We start from the raw sequence: 21,708 nt of genomic DNA, 5'->3' as shown, positions 1-21,708 counted from the left end.
AAATTGTGCTGTGGTAGGTTAACTGGCTACTCTTACTCATTCAGATCAATGCAGCTTTACACTAATGAAGAGAGAAGAAATGTCAAGAAATTATACTAAGAATACTCAGATTTCAAGTTTTAGGTAAGGATATAATTGAAGTCATGGGGAAGAGGGAGGAAAAGAATTGGACACTGTAATATTGGGGTATAGACTGTGTAAGACCATTAAAGCAAAATACTTTGTCTTATGGCAGTGCTACATACTAAAGAATATCCTAGTCAAGTAAGTTAACCATACAAGACTATCGCTTGAAATTGTTATTGATTCAAATGATATGTTTAAAGAACAGTTTACTATCGCAAAATTTCATTGACCATATGACCGTGACTGCAAAATGCAAATAATAATACAAGGCAGACTGCATAAGCCAGGATACAAAAGAGAGACTGGTTGAATGTCGTAGTGAAACGTGATCCACAGACGAAGCATTCAGATGTCACAGTGGATTGTTTCTGACCAGAGAACTGAAAAAACAGAAATAACTCTAGATTTTGTGCTAAGTGTTGCAAAGGATGTGGTTCAAACTACAAATGCTGAAGAGCCACTCTGTAATACCAACCATGAAATATTAGTACTCAGCTTCTTTGTAAGAATAAAACCAAAAAATCCAGCATAGTGAAATTTAATTAGAAAAGGAGAAATACTTTAAAATGATCAAGCAAATTAAAAGGAAATTATGAGGAGCACCCAAAAGCATCATGGTATGAAGAACATTGAAATGAAACTTTAATACATAATACACCGCTCAGAAAGTTTGTAGAGGGAATGTAGAAATAGCAAAACCATTTGAACAGTAAAGAGGATTACTTAAAGAAAAGATACCCTTTACAACTGGAGATCATGTCAAAACGAGAAAAATAAAAACTATAAACTTGTCTAATTCATGCAAGCTAGCTTAAGAAGCACAGGGAAGCAGGGCAGAGTAGAAACACAGGTCAGCAGGCCAAAAGAGACTGAAGAGCAAATTGAAAATGGTATGACAACTAACAAAAACAATAATTTAAACACACAATAAGCTTATCAGGGTGTTGGGGAGGCCACTAGCTGACCAAAGTACAAAGGGAACACTCAGTACAGACAAGCCCATATGAGAAATAGTAACTGAATTATTTGTTTCGATGGTCAAGGATGTGCCCAACACTGATTCATTATTAATCAACTATGAATTTTGAGTCAAATTGAGCTATCTTAAATTGGAATGTCCACAGAAGAGGTTTATTAAAAAGTCTGACAGTAGTCAGAAAGGTAGACAGCATGTTATTGCCTAGGAAAGGAATAGGAAGCAAAACAGAAAACACTATTAATCTTTTGATAACTGTATTGTGCCCCCACATCCTAGGTGAGCACCCGATCTCAAGGATATCAAAGGCTTAGAAAAATTAAAGGAAAAAACAATAAGAGCTATAGAACAGCTTCCACACAAGAATACTGCACAAAAGACAATTGAGAAATTAAAGCTCATAAAATTATAAAAGGTAGAGATGAATAGGGAAGTACTAGCTAGTTCTAATACCACAAGAACCTAAAGAATACCAGGTTTAAAATAAAAAGAGAAAAGTTTACTCTTTCAAACAGGGCATAAAAAAATTGTGAAGTATAAAGGATTAAACAAATTCAGGAAAAACAGTCACTGTTTTTCTTATGTATGTCCAGTTTCAACCTATCACTCAGGAAATCCCTAAACTATCCAGTGCCCAAGGCCGGAAGGGTAGGAGGTATCAAATATTTGCAGTTTTGGCTTGTAAATTGCTTCATTAAAAAAAAAAAAAAGTTTTGTTCTGTAACTTTCTAAACAAAACATTTAGATACTTCTATATAGAATGAATTTTTTATTTTGCAGTTTAATGAAATTAATTTGTATTACAAATTTGGAAAGTTAAGAAAAAAAGATTACATTGCAGTTGCATTCAACCCTTAACCTCTAATCTTCTTTTTCATTGCACTGTAGCTGAAAAGTCAGTTTTTGAAAGCCTTTAAAAGCACAATTTTATAATCTTTTAAAAAAATTGTTATGTAATATGAAATATGGATTTAGCCGAGCTTCTCCCATAGCAGTATTTCCCTGCCATATTTATGTGGGTTATAAAGACAAATATTAATTGTTGAGTTTGCAGTACATACAGGATGATAATTTCACTGAGAAGTTTAAAAAAAAAAAAAAGGTGTAAAGGATTACGTTGGTTTCTTCCCATTCTTATCTCACCTGAAACATATCAAATCCTCCTCTTGGTAGTTTCCAAGAAAAATAGACTGTATTTTCTTCTTGCCCAAACACCTGTACATCTGATGGTGGATCAGGATCTGAGGTAAAGACAGGAATGGATGCAAAATTTAATATAAAAATAATCTATATTAATTTGAAGGACATTAATATCTACAGAAGACACTCCTGTAATTCATTATTTTATAGTTCAGTGTAGAAGCAGATTTCATTTTTTACTTAAGAATATAAAATAAATTAAATTCTTCTCTACATATTAGCAATAGAATCAGAAATAAAATAAATGTTTGTAAATTTTTATGGGAAACATTATAATATTATTTATAATAGTAAAGTAAATAATATATGATATATTATATTATAATAAAATATAATATTACTGTTGATTCAGTTACTGGCAGAATCCCATTGACTACAGAGGAAACTTGTTTGTATTTTAAAAGCTTGTACTTAGTAACTTTCAAGGATGTTTAGAATGAAAAGAAAGGCATATATACATTAATCTAGCCATTGTTAAGATGCATTGATTTAATAAGGAATAGTTTTTTCTTAGACAATACCTTAAAATGTAACAACCCTAATTATCCGAAATCATGAAAAGTTATTGATAAACCATGAACCTACAGGTGCTAATCTTGAGGATCGTAGGGTGACTTCTTTTTAATCCATTCGTTGTCACAATACTGATTAAGAAATCAGTGCCTGGCAGAAGACTCTCAAATTTGTACATTCTAAACAGATTTAAAACAGAGATTGTATTCTTTAGGATTTTAAAAACACGTGTATCTTCATATGTTAATTCTTTATAGTAATAACAGATATTATTTACACACAATGTGTGTATACATGTGTACATGCTGTCAGTCAAAACCTATTTTAGTATGATAAAATCTTAAATAGGATGCATCACACTAGGGTTCACAGCAAGTTCAAGTACTAGAAAGTCTTAACAGATTAAGCATCCAGAATAACACTCAGGTTCTACTCGTGCTCACTCCAGTGCAGTATTTTGTTTGCTCTTCTTTGCACAACAATCACATGAAATTTCTAATTTGTTAAAAGATACAGTTCTTAAAATGATCTTTTTTCACATGAGTATAGTAATGTATATCAACTAAAACATCAACTCTATATCACATATAACTAACACTGCAGGCTACTTATTTTAAATATACAGTGAAGCATCTGTTTTGAGTTCATGTCAATTATTTTTTAAATGTAATCCTCATACCTTACACTGGAAGGTAACATTTTCTCCTCATTGAAGACCTTACTGTTTATTGAAATAACATATCCATCAAACATGTTTTGGGCTGGTGGCCAGGTAACAGTTATTGATTCAGAGTCTCTGCTGTGGTTCAGATATTTAACTGCACTTGGGACTGTGTGACAATAAAAAAAATGCGTTACTTTTAAAATACAATTTAAATACATTACTTTATGACAGGACTTCTGTCATCAAAATGCAATGAAAACTCCAGAAAATTTATGTCATGCCCTTGCTTATCTCAAGGATACATAGATAATATCACTGTGGTAATGTGCATAGGGACTTCCGTTACCCACAAGATCCAGAGCCAAACTGGTTGCTGCTCTGTAACGCTACTTAGTGCAGTTCTGACATCACTGACATGGAGTTCCTAAAAAACAGACAATTCCTCAAGAAAAGAAATGTCAGTATAAGAGGTAACATATTGGGCTGAGATCAAAGTCCCCACTAACACAGTATTTTGTATTCAACAGTGGCCAAAAGTGTATGTCTACAGGAAAGCAAGACTTTCATGGAGTGATAATCCCCTTCAGTAATCTCCCAGACTGCAGTTTGCAGCCCAAGGATTTCCTGAGCCAAAGGTGATTTCTGTGAATTTAGTAAACCTCAATAAATTTCTGTTTTATGAATGTCTTCAGTCTCCACTTGAACCTATGACCACAATCATCACACAAAATATCATGTGGCCAGAAGTTCTGTAACTTATCTATAAATTTAATAAACGACCATTTCCTTTTGCTTGTTTTCTACTTGCTGTCTTCTAGTTTCAAGTCCTTAGTTCTTGTACAGGAAATGTCAGTGAATTATCATTTCTTACTCGCTCCATAATTACCTCTCCATGACTTATCCTCTCACAAATGATTTTACACTACATCATTGTTCTTGTATCAGTTTTAGCTCAGTGGTTCCTTAAAGGCAAAACATTACATACTTCTGATCACGCTTGCTGCCCTCCTATGAACCTTTTCTATTGCATCTACAAAACTTTACTTTTTCACATTAGGGACCTGTTAGAGGAACATGCCAGATCCAACAGCCTGAGGTCATGTCCCCAGGCCCAGCCAGCAGCAAGGCTGAAGCTGTATTCCCAGAAGACACATGTACACAGAGCACACATATACACCACATACATACACATAACTGTGGCTGGCCACACAGATCACAAACACTCAGAGCACTCACACGAACACAGACAGCATCAACGGCCTTGTCCTGCTCCCCTCTCGGGCTGAGAATGGAGACAGAGAGCAGCTCAGAGACTTTGAACTCCCTTTTAATGTAGTTTCACTGGAATAAATTTTTCTTAATTAAGAAAGGAAAAAAGTGGGTTTTAAATGTAAAATGGAAGGAAGCCACTAGCAGCTAGGAGAAGAAATAGAACAGAACAGAACTGTGCTGCTGAGAATCAAATGTCCTAACCCAAAGTAGAACAAAATGAAGAAAACCCCAAATATAGTCCTGATCTAAGGAGAGGCCAATGAGAGACCATCATAAAAATAATTTAGTTCTGAACAACTAAGTGTGTTCAAACTCAGCATTGAAGTGGGAAATCAAACATTAAAGAGAAGTCTAAGAAAAAAAGATTTTGTTTTCTGTGATTTTGATAGCCAGACAGTGTGCAAGCATCAGTTACTGTATGGTACACCTGGTTGAGTCATCATAAAGTTAACAATGGCAGTTCATTGTACACTGTAACCATATTCAAATTCTTAAAGGGCACAAGCAGCCAAAGAATAAGGAAAGTAACAATGAAAGAGAATAAAGAGAAAATTATGAAGAAGATTGAATTACTTTTCTCTATTTGAGACAAAAACAAAATTCAAGAAGAAAGCAAGACATATAGATGGAGTAAAACAAATGCTGAATTTGACAACATTGTGGTCTCACCTGTCTCTATTTCCTTTGTCACAAAAATACTGTCCCTGAAACCTTCCTTTTCTGTTCGAATTGTAAAGTTGTACAGCTTACCAGGAGTAAGGTTGGAAAACTTTGCTGTTTCTTGCTTGACCTTCTGGACCTAGAAAACCAAATACAGCTTTCACAGAACTGCTTGCAAAATTAGCTTATCTTATGTCAATGGTACCTCGACGTATTTTAATTGGAGATATAGCTTTTAATTTAATCTCCAATTACTTAATAGAAGACTTTGAAAAATAATTGCATTGCCCATACACAAGTGGTCTTTTAAAAAACATACCCTGAAAGCACTTGCACAATTTGTACATGTAACTTCGTATTGCTGAAAATCTCCATCAGCACGGTCCCAAGCAATCTGTATTGAAGTGTCTGTAACGTTACCTTCTCGTACATTGAGTGGAGCTGCCAGACCTTCAGAGGGACATAAAACAATCTGAGACTTTGTTCAGTCCCACACTTTTTATATCTCCTTTGGAGACAGAAAAGCGAAGACAAAACAGATTCAAACAGAGGGCAAAATCTGATCTCCGGCATGCAAACACACAGACATTCCAAAATAGAAAAATGGAGAAAGAACAAAGAGGTAATATTACCACAATTTAAAGAGAATTGCTTGCTTGTTTATCTTAAAATTAGGCAGAGCTGAACATGCATTTCTCCCTGAGGATAGAGCTGGCATGCCTAGGTGGGAAAGTCCTCCAGAATGAAGTTAATCACTCCAATACCACCACCAGTGCTCAGAATGTACCTAAATTTTGTCAAACAACAGCTCTGCAAAACTGGGTAGACCATGCAAAACAAATACACTTTATCCCTAATTAGTATAACCTTGTATAATACAATTCAGATCACATTACAGAGGAGCTTCCACTTTTCTCTGCATCTCTTTCATCCCCACCACAGCTGTTGCTCACTGGAATGCACCAAAATTTACACTTTTTCTAAGAAAAACTGTATACATGTGAGGAGTCAGGTTTTTTTTTTTCTTCCAAGTTTTTGGGGCCCCAGAAAGAATCCCAGACTAGGATTTCTAAGGCAGTTTCACACAAAATTTACGAAATGCTTTCATAAGATCAATTAAAACCCAAGTTTTTATTAAAACTATATTTTAAGAAAAATCAGCTTTCAAGGTTTTCACTATTTGATGAAGAGTTTTTCTGTCTTGCCCTCATTCTCCACTTCATTCTTCCTTGCTTCATTTTATCCTATCTTAATTTTTCCTTTTATAACATTTCTACTCTGAAAGAAACAGAGCAGATAAGAATTTCAAATGAAAATAATAAAACAGGAAAAGAAAAACTTCCAGAAGTATAATTATAATAAAAAAAGGAAAGTCAGAACAGAATTTCAGCAGTTTTTAAGTTCTTATTAGAATTCCTTTTTTAAAGGCCTTGTTAGGAGTCCCCTTCCCATAATACTTTTTTTGATGTCTGTCTTATTGAATTTATTATCTTGAAAAATGGGAATCTCAATGCTTTTATTATTTGCTTAAAGATGCAGTGGGAGGAAAAAACTTTCATTTTCAAAAACTTTCGTTTTCAAAACTTTAATTTCAAGACACAGAAGTAACTCCATTGATACTCATCTTCTTGGCTCAATTAAATGGTCAAAATGTGTCTTGTTTCCCACATGGACAACAATTCCTGACAGACTTGATATAAAAAACACAATTTAGAAAGTTTAGAAATTATAAGGGATCATTATAATCTGGTCTAAAAACCAGCCAGTGTGAGTATAATTATTAATTGCTTACACAGATGTATCAAGGTGATTTTTAAATAGCCTGTCTTTTCTACTGCACTGAAATAAAAATAAAGTTAAAAGAGTTAACAAATCAAAATTTAATATTGTGCAATTTTATAGGTATAAACTTAAAATACTCACATGTTTTTACACCAGATACATGGTAAAAGGAGCTCAACATTTTTCCACTTTTTGTGGAGACACAGAAATCATATTCTGTTCCTGCAGTAAGGTTTTCAATTGTTACTTTACCATCACTTTTTAAAATGAATGTCGCGTTAGGTCCTCCTTTACTTGTAACATATATGCCATCAAACACTCCAATATCAGGCACGCGAACAAACAATACCACAGCATTGCTATAAAGCACATAAGGAACTACAATCTGAACAGGCTTGGGCTCTAAAAGAAGAAAAAAATTGCCACATGTTAAATCGGTTGAAAATAAATTAAATTAAAACCACACAATAAGTGTGAAACAACTGCCCTGAGAAATATGCTTGCCCAGTGCAAATGAAGAGCTACCACAATAAAACATGGCATTTCTCAGAAACAATAAACAACCTGAGCTTTTAAAGTGTTTATTACTGGAATCCTGAAGCATTTGACAAATAGTTTATGAATCAAAGCAAGTTAGGCTTCCAAAGCTATCAATGAATTACCTTTTCAACCACAACCGCACCGAGAAGGTAAGTCAGGATAGCTAAAAAAATACAGAAATTTAGATGTGGACAGGGAGATGAGCATGGAGGACATGATACATTTGATGGATGCAATATTGACATGTTTAGTTTTCTTCCGTTACAGTTGGCTCTGACAGCTGTGAAAAATCCCATCTAGAATTTTCTGTCATCTGTGTCTTGAATGAGGTATTAAATCTAATCCTATATAAAAAATTCTGAAAAAGACTAAGCCTACTACCCTCCAAAATACTGTAATAATTTAGAAAAAAAATGACAACACAGCATTTTATATATCTATAACCTGAGAGCTGCAGCCTTTACATACCACATGTATAAGTGAATCCTGCCCATTCCTTTCACACATACAAAAATTTATACTGTGCCAAAAGCATTTCAACATCTTGGTAAAATAGGACTAACAGGAAAGACCTTTTGATAAACAATGTAAAGTTTTTACCTTTCAGCTACTGCTACTTCTAACTCTCAAAGTCCTTTCCCAGCACCCTCTCATGAATAATAGGGTAATTCCTTTCTCACAGTTCCCAGAACAACTAATGCATCTCCAAAAACAAATAATCTGTTTCAACCATTCCAATATTTTCCTATTTCAATGCAAATCAATGATTTGCCCAATCTCTTCTGTCAGTGGGGACAGGATTCCCAACTATAGTCCTCACTGCAGTTATCAGTACTAATAATGTGTTTCCAAAGGCTGCACCCTCTCTGAAAGTTAACAACATCTACTTTGCTGTTAACAGTTAGGATTGGATCAATACATTTCATATCCTAGTTTTGAAACTTGGCTATTAAGCAAATCGACTTGAGCTACCAAAACTGTTAGATAGTCACGATAATGGTACTGATGTTGTGTGTATCACAGTCTGTAGTTCCTACTATTAAAAGATGTCTTACTTAAAGTGCATTGAATGGTCTTCAGTTCACTCATATTTCCATTATTCACACTTGCCACTGCTATTTCATAAGCCATTCCAGGAATTAGGAGATCAACCTTAAATTCTTCTGTATTGTTTAGTAAAAACTTCTTAGTTTCACCTATGTCTGCATTAGGTTTCACTTGAATGTAGGATTCCTGACCCTCTGGTGGCAGCTTCCAGTGAAGGATTATGCTCTCTTCTTGTACATCCTCTGGGTGTATATAAACAGCTGTAGGTGGACTGACGGCTTGATCAAAGAAAAAGATGTCAGTATAAAGCCCCACATCAAACTTACTATCAATTTACAATCATTTCCCAATAATGTCTTTTGGTTTATTTTTGCTTCTAAAAATTTCATTATTTTAAAACTACTAATTGATTTAATTATTTCTCAAAATAGTTTGTAGACAACTACCTGTTACAGGCAGATTCTGCTTTCTGTTTTCTCATAACAAACAGGGACTTATTTTACAAGCATATTTCCTTCCATTGGATAAACAGAGTAACAAAGATGACACAATCACAGTATCTATAATTAGAAAAAAGATTTATCTGTCTTCACCTACATAATTTGAGACATCATAGTAATGTTTCTACTTTGCTAAAACTAAATATACAAACCACAAATATTTATCAAATAGGATATCACTTCTTTAGCACATATTAATGTGCAGTAAGTAAGTAAGTAAGTGAATAATTAAATAAGGGGATAGGTATGTTCACTCTTTTGGAAGGTTCTGAAGGTTAGAATCAGTAAACAAAAGATATAGAAAATAATTCCCCCGATTTTCACCCAATACCTTCCAACAAACCACGGTCTGTACTTGGCCTTAAAATTTTTTTACATGGCCTTGTATTTTCAATTTACACTCTGTCTAGTAAAATAAAACCTCCAGAAAATGGATGCATCACCTGTTGTGATTAATATAGGCTTCTCATGGCAGCTTAGAGTTCCTTTTTCTGCTACATTCTGTAAATACACCTGATACTGATGATACGGTTTTACATTTCCTATTACCATTGAAGTCTTGCTTTTTTCAACTGCTAACTGTTCCCAAATGTTGGTTTCAGTATCCAAAATGTTGAGGAGGTAGTAATGAAAAGAAGCACTGGATGAATGCTGTGGAGGCTTCCACTTTAAATGTATTTCTGCAGATGAAACATATGTAGCCTCTAACTTCTGGGAGTGCAATGGTCCTATTGAACAAGATTAGGAATAAAAATAGGATAATAGCTTCTGATGGCTTTTCCTAATAACTTTTTTAAAAAAAAATACAGCCTGAAAAGCTAACGGTGCACACTTACTTACATAAATGGTAAATAATATCAGAGCAAATCAAACAAAGCGATTTTGATAGTATATCTAATACTGACATGCAGGAGAATACTTCTACTCTCTAACTGAGGTTTTTTGGAATCACCTAGCTCTTTATGTGGAACTCAGTCTCCTCACTTAGGTCCTCCCTCTTGTACTTCACTCAGATTAGAAACATCATCTAAGACAAATGACATGAGCTGGTTAAAATGACATGTTGGTTAAAACCTGGTCCTAATCAATTAAATGGCAAAATCTACTGAATTTCAGAGTGTTCAATGCACACTATTTTTGTCAATCATTGTAAAATAGTTCTTCATATGTTTCCTGCACCTCTCTCAACAATTCAGTCATGAGTCTAATAGTCAGTAAATTGTTCTATTTTTCCTTGTCTGGAAAGGATAGCAATGTAGATAGAAATGTTGCAGCTGAAAAGCTGATTTCTGAGGTAAAAAACCATGTTTGCTTCTCATAGGAGAAAGCAGGAATATTCTTTTTTCTCCATTATAGAGGCAACTTGCATTACAAGCTCTTACATACAAAACCCAAACCATCTGACTAGGGAGCAGAGAGGCTGATAGGCACAGGAGTAGGAAGTACGCTCGAGCAGCACGAAGAAGTGAACTACACAAAAGGTACTTGCTGGAGAAAAGGAACTGTTCTTTCCCCTAAAGAAAAACCTGTATTTTTTCTGACTTTAAGAAAATGGACCTCTGTCTCACATTTGGACTACCTTTAGATGCAAAGGCATTTTTCATCTTTACCAACTGGCAGGTTTCATTTGGCTTCTTTCAGCTAGATTTTACTAGAACACAAGTGAGTTGGTTCGTGAGTTTTTCTTATGCCATACTGCATCGTGGCGTGGGTCAAAACACAATATACCATAAAGCTTGTTTTAATCTTTCCTGCAGATATATAGGGATATCTCTGTTTAGTCCAACAAAATCTTTTACTTCAGATTGGAATGCTTCCACATTGCATCAGCATGGCCAAAAAATACCTTACTGCTACTCTGACATCCAGCTTTCCTACATCAGTAGGAATTCTGTGAGCAAAATTATGGTAAGAATAAGCTTTTAAAATATGCTTCATAGAAACAGAATTTGTAGCTGGCTTTCTGCTTGTGGCCACTGAAAACTCCTGAGTTTTTCCTCACCAATTCCAATAATACATTTTAGCACAAATGCAAAATGAAGATGTTGGAATCCACTCTACCAACTGGTCAATCCTGGATTCAGAATTCATGTTCAGAGTTATTTATAGTTTCAGACAAAATATCAACAAAAGGAATAGGGTAATTAAAAGAAAAATATTAAAAGTGTATGATTATCTGGTTATTACTGCTATTTATTTTTGTAACTTACTTGTTTCTACCTTCAGAATTGGACTTAAGATAGTCTGTGCCCCTTCTGGGTTCCTTGCTGCTAATAAAAAACTATAGCAAAGGCCAGGAGACAACTGCATAATTTTTGTTTGAGTTGTATTCACAGGAAAGTTCAGAATGTATGGTTTCCATTGATCAAAATAGTACTTAATTGTAAGTTCAAAGCCTGACTTAAGCCACATGTCCGTATCACTCCACATAAATACAGCTTCAGTTGTCTTGACATCACGCACACTAAACGTGAAGTTTTCTGGTACCAGAGGTACTGAAAAAGAACACCAAAAATGAAAAAAAACATTGAAAATCATGAAAACCTTTTTCATTTTATATTTGTATCTTCAAAGATAAACATAATCGGGGGAAGGCTTTTAAAAAAATATGCAAAAGACTGGAAGAAATATAGTTACATTTGTATTCACAAATATAGGGTAGCTGTATATAGCAGAAAAATCCTGTGAAGAAATAGTCCGGACCAGTGGGATCCCTCTGAAGGGCATAGCAGTCAGTTTCATTTTCTGGTATCATTGACAAAGTTGAGATACCAGCCTTTAGAAGGTAAGGAGATCCATCTGTCCACAAGAGCTGACCTTCTTCCTATATCGAAAAAAATGAAATAAAACCCCCATGTATTTTTACATTATATTGATTAAGGCTTTCCTTACTGTAAGTGTATTTCCTAAATATCCAAAATTTACATACTTCATTTATACAAATTATATAGGAATATATTTCAGTGTAAAATTCTATCCCTTCTATTACAGTAGATTGTAAGGATATGATATGATATGATATGATATGATATGATATGATATAAGCCACATAAGGCTAATGTACATTGTTTGATCATTATAAACAATCCTTTAAAAATCACTATTAATCAAATAATCTAATAATCATGGATGGATAATTTTTTAAAAATGTTATTGATGTTTAAAAAAAAAATCAGTCAGTCAAAAATATTTATAAATTTGATCTGAAAGCAAAAATAGTTTAGCTGGAAAAGATCCAAGGCTAGATTCACAATCAGATGCGGAAGTGCTGTCTTTTCCCCTTTCTCCTATTTGCTGGTAGCTCAGCAGTTAGGACACTCACTCACCCCTGACTCCAAGTTTCTAAACTTTGAGGTACCTTCAGTTTCTCCAGCAGAGCCCTACAATTACTAGATTGGGACAATGTGATATTTTGAAGGAAACATGCTTATAGAATATGTTCACAGCATTGCAATACAGACCCCTCCAGTGGGATACAGGTTTCAGTCTGCACTGCACTAACGTATACTAACAACTACAGGGGACTGATAAAAAACCCAATGCATTTATTCATGACATTGAGTCCTCTCAGGAGGTATACTAGCATAACTGCTTGCAGGCATAGCAAATCTGTGGGCCTAGAATCTAAGTAAATGCTTTAAGTACTGTAATGAAGAGAAGTTGAGATACCACCATAATTTTAAGACTTCCATTGCTTTTCCATTTTGTTAAAGATATTCAAAGGGGGGAGAGGGAGGAGAAAAAAAATTTTTTTTTCCATTTCTCTGAGAAAACAACAAAAAATCATGTTTGTTGAGACCAAGCCTATTTTTTCAATTCATCCACTCAATTGAAAAAAATCAAATAAAATACTATCATGTTTTTCATTTTCCCAGGAGAGTAAAGAAGATTTCCAATCATATGAAATAATTCAACTTAACTTCCAGGAGGACTTGCGCATCTAGCCTGCCAATTCAAAAATACTATGTAGATCAATGTATATCTTTTTCTTATACTGGTCTTCCTGGGCACCAGAATTAACTACAAGCACAGGAAGCCACAAGATAGTACTATGATATAAACCTCTGTAGAAGAGCTTGTAAGAGAAACCTCAGTGAAGAGTCTTTGGCTACCTTTTCCACTTCCAAACTCTGCAGAACTGCACAGAGTGTCAAGACAGATGTGAGGGCACCACCAAAGTGCTCCAGAGCACTGACCTCCATCTCCAGGGTCCTTGTTGTCTTTTCACAAGAACGCGCACCCTCATCAGGAAGGGTTTGAATGCAGATACAGATCAAAACAGGGTTAAAGAAGGAGAAACTGTGAGAATACAAATGCGACAGAACTAATCCTGCTTACAATGTTGCCAATTTTTATGGGTGCCACAGTGCTTGGCAATTTTCCCAAGGCTGCTGAAATCTTCTGAGTAGGTTATACTCTCAACTTTTTTTCATACAGTATTTCAAGTCCTATGCGTACTGGGAGAAAAAAACTTCAAAACAGAAATGTAACTCCCGGATGGATCAAATATGAAAGAGAAAGCAAAAACAATTGAATCTGTATTTTTTATCTCAAATTTTAAACAAGTCCTGCAATTCCTAGCGTATGTCCCATGATCTTTGAACTCCTGGGGTAAGTACAATTTGGTGCAAGTACATTTTAGAGTTGTCATGAGAGCAAATGACGAAAATGACACTTAAAAGGATTGTAACCTGTTCATACACTACTTGAACACGCTAATTAAATACAAATATTTAGGAAAAAAGTACTTGAAAAACAAGCATTATTTTATTATCATTTGCTACTCTTAAAACAAGGTACTCATCTAGTTCATTTAACTGACTAGACTCCCACAAACACAAAAATGCATGTAATGATTAAACAGTTGACTAACAGTCAAATTCCAAACTGGCAATTAACTCTTTTCTGTGTAATCAGAGTTTAAAAAGAAAAAAACCCACCTTTCTAGCACTCTTTCCAACATGCAAAAATATTATGCTTTCATGGGACATCTATTTCTGGCAGCCTCTTACAAATACTACCTTATTTTTAAAATACCAAGTTGGTTACAAATAATAACACTATGGTGTAAAAATTACAGAAATAAAACAATATTACATGTAAAGTGCATATATTACTGATGCTTTACTAACCAAGAAGGTTAGAGTGCTTGTCTAACCACAAACCTACACACGTTTGTGTTTCCTCAGTTTGCATGTTATGCCTCTCCAATTTTGTGTAGCCCCATTAAGTTATTTAACAAATTTTCTGTCTACATGTTTACCACTTACCTCCTGCCCTACAAATAAAATTTACTTTGTTTTTACTGTTTTTCACATCATTTAAAATTAATTTGACCAAAACAATATTAAAATTAAATTTCAGAGTGTAGATTTTCCAAACCAAAAAACAGTGGCTTCCTCCCAACCTTCTGACACTTACCACGAAAGAAGTTTTCACTAAGTCTAATCACAGGAAGACTGGATCCCACATTTCTGGCAGAGTGCCTCCATCTTTCTGAGAGCTTTCCCAATACTTTTATTTGTCTGCAAGGTCCTGCAAATGAGTCAGGGCAATCCCAAGCACAACTATGGGCTGGGCGGAGAATGGACTAAGAGCAGCCCTGAGGAGAAGAACTTGGGGGGTGTTGGCTGATGAGAAGCTCAACATGAGCCAGCAATGCATGCTTGCAGCCCAGAAAGCCAAACATATCATATCCTGGGCTGCATCAAAAGAGGTGTGACCAGCAGGTTGAGGGAGGTAATTCTGCCCCTCTACTCTGCTCTCGTGAGACCCCCACCTGGAGTACTGCATCCAGCTCTGGGGGCCCCAGTACAGGAGAGACATGGAGCTGTTGGAGCGAGTCCAGAGGAGGGTCACAAAGATGATGAGAGGGCTGGAGCACCTCTCCTATGAAGACAGGCTGAGAGAGTTGGGGTTGTTCAGCCTGGAGAAGAGAAGGCTCCGGGGAGACCTTAGAGCATCTTCTAGTACCTAACAGGGGCCCACAAGAAAGCTGGAGAGGGACTGTAGTGATAGGACAAGGGGTAATGGCCTTAAGCTGAAGGAGGATTTATATTAGATATTAGGAAGAAATTCTTTACTATGAGGGTGATGAGGCACTTGAAGAGGTTGCCCAGAGAAGTCGTCAATGCCCCCGTCCCTGGAAGTGTTCAAGGCCAGGTTGGATGAGGCTTTGGGCAATGTGGTCTAGTGGAGGGTGTTCCTGCCCATGGCAGAGGATTTGGAACTAGATTATCTTTAAGGTCTCTTCCAACCTAAACTATTCTGATTCTATGATTCTATGATCTCTGTTGCTGTTCCCAAACCACACACCACACCACAGTGAGTCATTTAATAACAACAGAGCTGGCATTAAGAACCCTCATATCCCAAATATGAGGAACAGGAAACTTTTTACAAAAAATACTTTGCTCCAATCCCTTCTTCTGCTGGACTATCCAGCATCTGCACTGGAGAGACCTTACTAAGCTCAGCAGTCAACATTTCAGACCTGCATCAAAACTGAGAAAGCCAACCCCAGACTTTGATATCCATAGTTAAGTAATGTAAATATAGAAGAAGATTTAAAATCTGGTGATGCAGCACCACCTACAGGCAAAACAATATCCCTGTGAAGTACTCGCAAAAATAGAAAAATTAAACAGGTTATGTATAAACTACATCTTTTTCTCCCAGCTATGGGCTGCTAAATATTTTCAGTATTTCTAAATAGGAAGAAATAATTATTCCTCTTCTAACTACTAATAACTATACAAACAAATAACCAACTTACTGTTTAGCATTTTATATTCCAAAGAATTGTGCTCTATATATCAAAATTCTCCTGCTTCCATGTACGTAATAGCAAAGAAGATAAAATAGACTGACCTTTAGGTCATTAAGACCCGTCCACAACATGATTATTTGACTAATTGTCTGGAGATAAGACAAAATAAAACCATGTTCTTCTTTACTCCCTATGTCAAGAAGATGCGCCCCTTGTGAAGATGTTTCACAGATTTGTTGTGCCACCTTCCACGGCTTGCTCTCCTTACCCATGCGATAGCAGCTGCTTTGGAATGCCACCCACCCTTGGGAACAGGTGCCTAGAGATGAACAAGGACAGGATTTTAAAGATACTCTGTACCATTCATGGCAGTGGTACAGTTTAAGATTTTTTTATAATTACACAGACATTTTGATGATGATAACATTTAATTAATTCACAATTGAAAACCCCCAAAAATTCAGTAATTATGTATCAACATTCCTTCAAAATCCTGAGTGTCTTAAAAAATCTGATTGACTGAATTAAAAGAGTATCAACTACAACCCACTGAAGCAAAAAAAAGAGACCTATTAATTTTTATCCTACTCTAGGAAAAAGTTAATTCTTTAAGCTTAATTTTTGATGGTTGAATTTTAAAACTTAAAATTGAAGTTAACAAATCATTGTGTTTTAATAGTTTCCTGAGTTTAAGACAATAATTATTTCCTTGAATTTGAGCCTATATAATCCTTTTTTGCGTGTTCCTAATTGTAAAGATTTTAATTTGCATTATCAGAGTAGCACAGTTAAAGTAATGAAGTTATACAATCAAGCCATAATATCCTCAGAATCCTGCCTCCTTCACAGCACTTCTCACAAAACACCATAGCTAGGTTAGCCACTCAGCAGTACAAAACCATCACTTTGAATGCTGGCAAAATTGTTTCAAATCCTTACCAAATTCAGGATTTTTCCCTGCCTTTTCATTGAAACTATATAGAAAATTCAATCCATACACTCCAATAATTACCATGCTAAACTTCAACATTCACAGCTTAAAATATTTGCATATACAAATTTTAGTTCTTGCTCCTAAAAATACTAAGAAATATTAATTAGAAATAGCTTATGACATTAACATTCAATTTCTTTCAGCTTTTTAGAAATGAAATGATCCACTTCTATTAAAAACTGCAAAATGGAATATAGGCTTTTTACAATTTACTCTTAACTCCTCTAGAAAATATGAAATGCTTCCTTGCATTCCCTGTGACTACAACAAACTCTAATATATACCTGTTTCAGCTTGAACATCCAGTGATTGGGACACATTTATAAATTCCAGATGTAATTGTTCAAATACGAACTTAAATGTATATAAGGTGGCAGGTGTCAAATTACTCCATACAAAGAATCCACTGGGGTTTTTTATAATCTGAGAAGTATCATTCAGTGAAACTGAAACTGAAAATTCTTTGGTCATTGTACTCCAATTAAAAGACACTGTAGTAGCTGTCACAAATATTTTGATGTCAGTTTCTGAAATTCCACCTAGTACACCAAGAAAAAATAAATATTGTCTTTATCACAACAAAATAATTAGCTCAAAGTTTTATTGCATTAATATCTTTTTTTCTTTTAAGAAGTGATGAGGGATACACACAGGAGGGAAAGAAAGGTAGTGTGAAAACAGAAAATGTCTTACTAAGCAAGAAAGTAATTCTCTTTTTTATTGTCATGGTATGTAAATTTATGTCTGAAGCAACCAGAAATAAAAGTTAAGTGCACAGTTTAAGGAGTATTCAATTGTAGAAGTACATACTTTGCTAGAATATCAGTTAAGTAATAGATGTCAAGTACAGTAACACATTAGTACCATAACCATGAATTATTTCTTGTAGCTTGCCAAACGTACTAAGTTTCAGCAGAGTCAATGGCTGCTACGTTTTCAACTTACTATGTATTTTTCCCAGTGATGTTTGTATTCAGATCCTAGACTGTATTGCAAAGCTAGCATGAGCTTGTAATGTGTACAAAGGTAATGCTATAAACTATTTTAAAGCAATTAACAAAATTAAAATTAGAAAGCCCTTTAATTCTAGTAATCGGTGGGACTGGTGGTCCTGAACAGATTTAGAGCTATAAATGATGTTTTTATAAGTTCAGTGGCTAGACTCACAAATTCTTATACTAAAAGTGTGCCCTATTTACTCACAATACTAAGATCTTCAAGCTACTCATTAACCCTTTTTAAAGAAGGGGTGTCATAAAGCAGAAACAAAAATATTTAATATTTAACCAAGATATTTAATCTATATAAGACAATCACAACCCTACGTTGATATGAAATTTCCAGGCTTTAAATAACTTTCTCAATGGTCCTCTTCTCCTAGAATTACTGTAGTATAGCCTGTAACATTTACAAATCTCCCAAACTTTTACATCAGTCCCATATTGCAGAATTGTTACACTGTTCAAATGAGTTACATAAAATTATTCCTTCTACTCTTCATGATTGAAAATATGCATTCATGCAAAGTTTCTAAATACATGAGTAAGCTCAGGATTTCAACCCCTACTTCTTTAATCTTCAGTATTAGACTAACGATAATGATACCAAAATATTTTTGTGCTACCCTACTTACGTGTCTTAAACGATTTTACCCTTATGACTCGGCCATTTTTTAGGGATTCTATTGTAATATCATACTTCTTATTTTCCTCAAGCAGAATTGTAGTACTGACAGGTTTCTGTTCAACTTTAGAAATGTTCCTTACATTCTGCAAGTTAAAGAATTTCTGGATATAGTGAAAATAATAAAAACACAATTCATACATCATCTATGAAGTTTTTTAAAGGGTAGCTTATATTGCAGCACGTCAAACTTTGGGCTGCAGTTAAACTGCAAAATACCCAATGCATTTAAAAGAAAACATTTTAGAAATCGAACTATTAACAAACACCTTCATATTAAAATTCCCGCATTTTCTTTAAGTTCTAGAACATCCTGTGCTCAAAATAAGAACAACGCCCTCCCAGACAGATCTGGGGGGTCATGTCTGTGCCTCTTCTGGAGAAGTCAGACTCCTCCTTCAAACCACAGTACCCTGAAGAACTTGCACATTCTTAACTTTGAACACATGCCTATCTATCCTTATTCAACCAGGATACCCAAGGGGCTTTTAAGTCCCACTGGCTTCAATAGCACTCTGTAAGAGTGCACAGAAATTACACGAATTACAGAATTCAGTACCATTTTTCCAAACTTTATTTGCTATTTTACTTTTTTTTTTTTTAGACAAACACATAATGCCATTAACTACTGGCACCTACAGCTTAAATACATTTGGAATAACTTATTGCTTAGATTGACAAAATTTACTTTTTGACTGGAAGCATCTGCTTGCTGGTATGTTACAATGTAATAGTCTGGATCCTCTCCTTTGGGCAATTCAGTCCACTCCATCAAAACTACTCTAGCAGGCTTTTTCACTTGGTCACAGTCTAGACTCTCTGAACCCTGTAACAGAAACATACATGAATGCAACTTAGTAGAAAATGCAGAAAATGTACCTCTAACTAAATAATTAAATTCCGTCAATTTTAACTATTTATACCTAGAACTTTTCAGCTAGCAACAGTTTTTATATGGACCAGTATTACCAGCCCTACTGCGTGACACACAGAGGCTTCATAATTTTTTACAAGTTCTGCAGGTATAGGTTCTATTTTCTTTCTCTCTCCAGAGGTGGCCAAACCATGTCAGCTGACCCAAACACACCCTACTAGGAAAAGAGAAATCTGTCATCATTTTAGAAATGAGGTCAGAGATTTCACTTGCAATGTACATATGCAGTCACAGTTAGTAGCCAGTCAGGAGTTGGAGGTCTCAGTTCTATTCTCACATTACATGGTAAAGACTTTAGTGGCATCACTTTCACAACTTCCAAGTATCTCAGAATAAGAAGCAGCAACGTTCAAGACGTAAAGAAATAATTTATTAAACATCTCCCTACCAATTCAATGTAGACATGGTAGTACAAATTTTCTTCAGCATTTCAACTTCTTAGAGGCCAACTCATTCTAGACGCAAGTCTTTCGTATTTGTGACACTACATTTTTAATTACTGTCCCTGCCTTTGAGGAGCTTTGGCTTAGCTCTTTAAAGAAGTAGGTTCCTTCTATGTTGGAATTTCATTTCGAACCAGAAACTTACAGGTTGCTTCTGTCTAACAGAATATAAACCTGAATCACACCTCTAAAATTCAGAGAAATTGGGGCATGTGATGCCAATCCCTATCACATAACATTTAGTAAAAGACTGCAGTTCTGTCTTTTAAGTTCCATTTTTATATTTATGAATTGGGATGAAAAATAAATGCCATCATTTAGCAATGAACTCAAAACATAGTTCAAAAAAAGGCAAAACAAAAATCAAATAGGAACCCTAGTACACTAAAATAAAAGTTAGGATTTTTATTATTATATTACTTTGTGTTGTCCTATAAAGCAATTTACCACACACACGAAAACAAACAAACAAACAAAAACCGCATAAAGAGCAAAGACACTCAGCTCTTTTCTATTTTTTTAATACAACATACTCTGGAACTCAGTTTGGTTTAAGGTAACTTCCTTTAACTAATGACAAACTAACATAACTATAAATCTATTAAGATCCTAATGTTCGGAGTTTAGATCATACTTTTTAAAGTATAAACTTTATAAAGATTGTAAAGCCTTTAACCTCTATAAACCCTTTGTAAGAGGGTAAATACCACCTCTTGGAAGCCCCTGAATTGACATACTAGACTAATATTGATGTCATACACAGAAGTGTTGAAGGAACACTTTTCCAGGAAAAGTAGCAAGGTTTTAATTGATGGCTTGAGTTTCCTGAAAACAATCTCGTCCAGACAATCCGAAGGGTATGAAAATCTGCTTTTAAAGATAATAACAAAATGTATGTTTTCCAATAAATGAATTAATCATTTTTAATAATTTTCCAATATCAGCAATATTGTCTGCCATTTTACTGTACATAAATACATACTCCCAGACCTAAAATAAAGAATTGTATTCGCAAGTGTACACAGAAATTTTACCATACTTATATCTGATGAGAGAGATTTAGAATGTCCCTTTTTGCAGCAATTTAAAAAAAAAAAATTAAATTGACCACAAAGAGCTACGGTTCAAATCTATCTTCAGGCTAGGTACACACCAGCCAGGAGACCTAAACAACAAACAGTTATTGACTTCTACTATCGACTACTTCTCTGTGTATGACTCAAGTAGGTTTCTCAGTCTGAAAAAGAGGCACTTGAGGGGAAATAAAACAGAGATCTATAAAATCTTAAGTAGCCAGAAGAAGTGAGCAGAGATTGATTTTTCATTTTCTGTTCAAGTACAGAAACTGTGAAGGATGAAATGTAGTTGGTATGCTCCAGATTCAAAGCAAACAAAAAGAGGCAGTTCTTCACAAAATAAATAGTTTATCTGACAAAGCTTAAAAGTACTAAAAGGTTTGATTGGCTTCAGAGGAGGCTGGACAAATTCACAGAAGAGAATTATACTGAAGCGCACAATCTAGTGTAAATGTGCTGCAATTACATCCTTCTCAAGTCCTATAAGCTGTAACTGGTGGGAAACTAACATGGTGTAGGTCATTGTCAT

At 34.9% G+C, this 21,708-nt stretch overlaps 1 protein-coding gene across 9 annotated transcripts in view; it reads right to left on the bottom strand.

Moving 5' to 3' along the window:
- Nucleotides 1-21,708, bottom strand: part of PTPRQ (protein tyrosine phosphatase receptor type Q) — a 141,977-nt gene that overhangs the window by 119,029 nt on the left and 1,240 nt on the right. For 5 of the 9 annotated variants that reach the window (XM_054832907.1, XM_054832917.1, XM_054832924.1 and 2 more), the window contains 14 exons: nt 19,415-19,552; nt 18,677-18,812; nt 17,328-17,582; nt 16,151-16,368; nt 11,918-12,104; nt 11,491-11,775; nt 9,724-10,008; nt 8,789-9,058; nt 7,335-7,595; nt 5,731-5,861; nt 5,421-5,550; nt 3,495-3,645; nt 2,888-2,994; nt 2,246-2,343 (listed from right to left, as the gene is read on the bottom strand). In XM_054832907.1, coding sequence (XP_054688882.1) covers nt 2,246-2,343; nt 2,888-2,994; nt 3,495-3,645; nt 5,421-5,550; nt 5,731-5,861; nt 7,335-7,595; nt 8,789-9,058; nt 9,724-10,008; nt 11,491-11,775; nt 11,918-12,104; nt 16,151-16,368; nt 17,328-17,582; nt 18,677-18,812; nt 19,415-19,552 — 2,652 coding nt within the window. Of the gene's footprint in view, nt 1-2,245; nt 2,344-2,887; nt 2,995-3,494; nt 3,646-5,420; nt 5,551-5,730; nt 5,862-7,203; nt 7,260-7,334; nt 7,596-8,788; nt 9,059-9,723; nt 10,009-11,490; nt 11,776-11,917; nt 12,105-16,150; nt 16,369-17,327; nt 17,583-18,676; nt 18,813-19,405; nt 19,553-21,708 lie in introns of those variants that run through there. The other 4 variants (XM_054832954.1, XM_054832934.1, XM_054832971.1 and 1 more) reach the window with 4 other exon arrangements.

This window comes from Grus americana, chromosome 1, assembly GCF_028858705.1.
Source record: "Grus americana isolate bGruAme1 chromosome 1, bGruAme1.mat, whole genome shotgun sequence".
Taxonomy (NCBI): domain Eukaryota; kingdom Metazoa; phylum Chordata; class Aves; order Gruiformes; family Gruidae; genus Grus; species Grus americana.
Note: the sequence above shows the minus strand (reverse complement) of the source record. Positions and strands in the feature narration are given on the sequence as shown.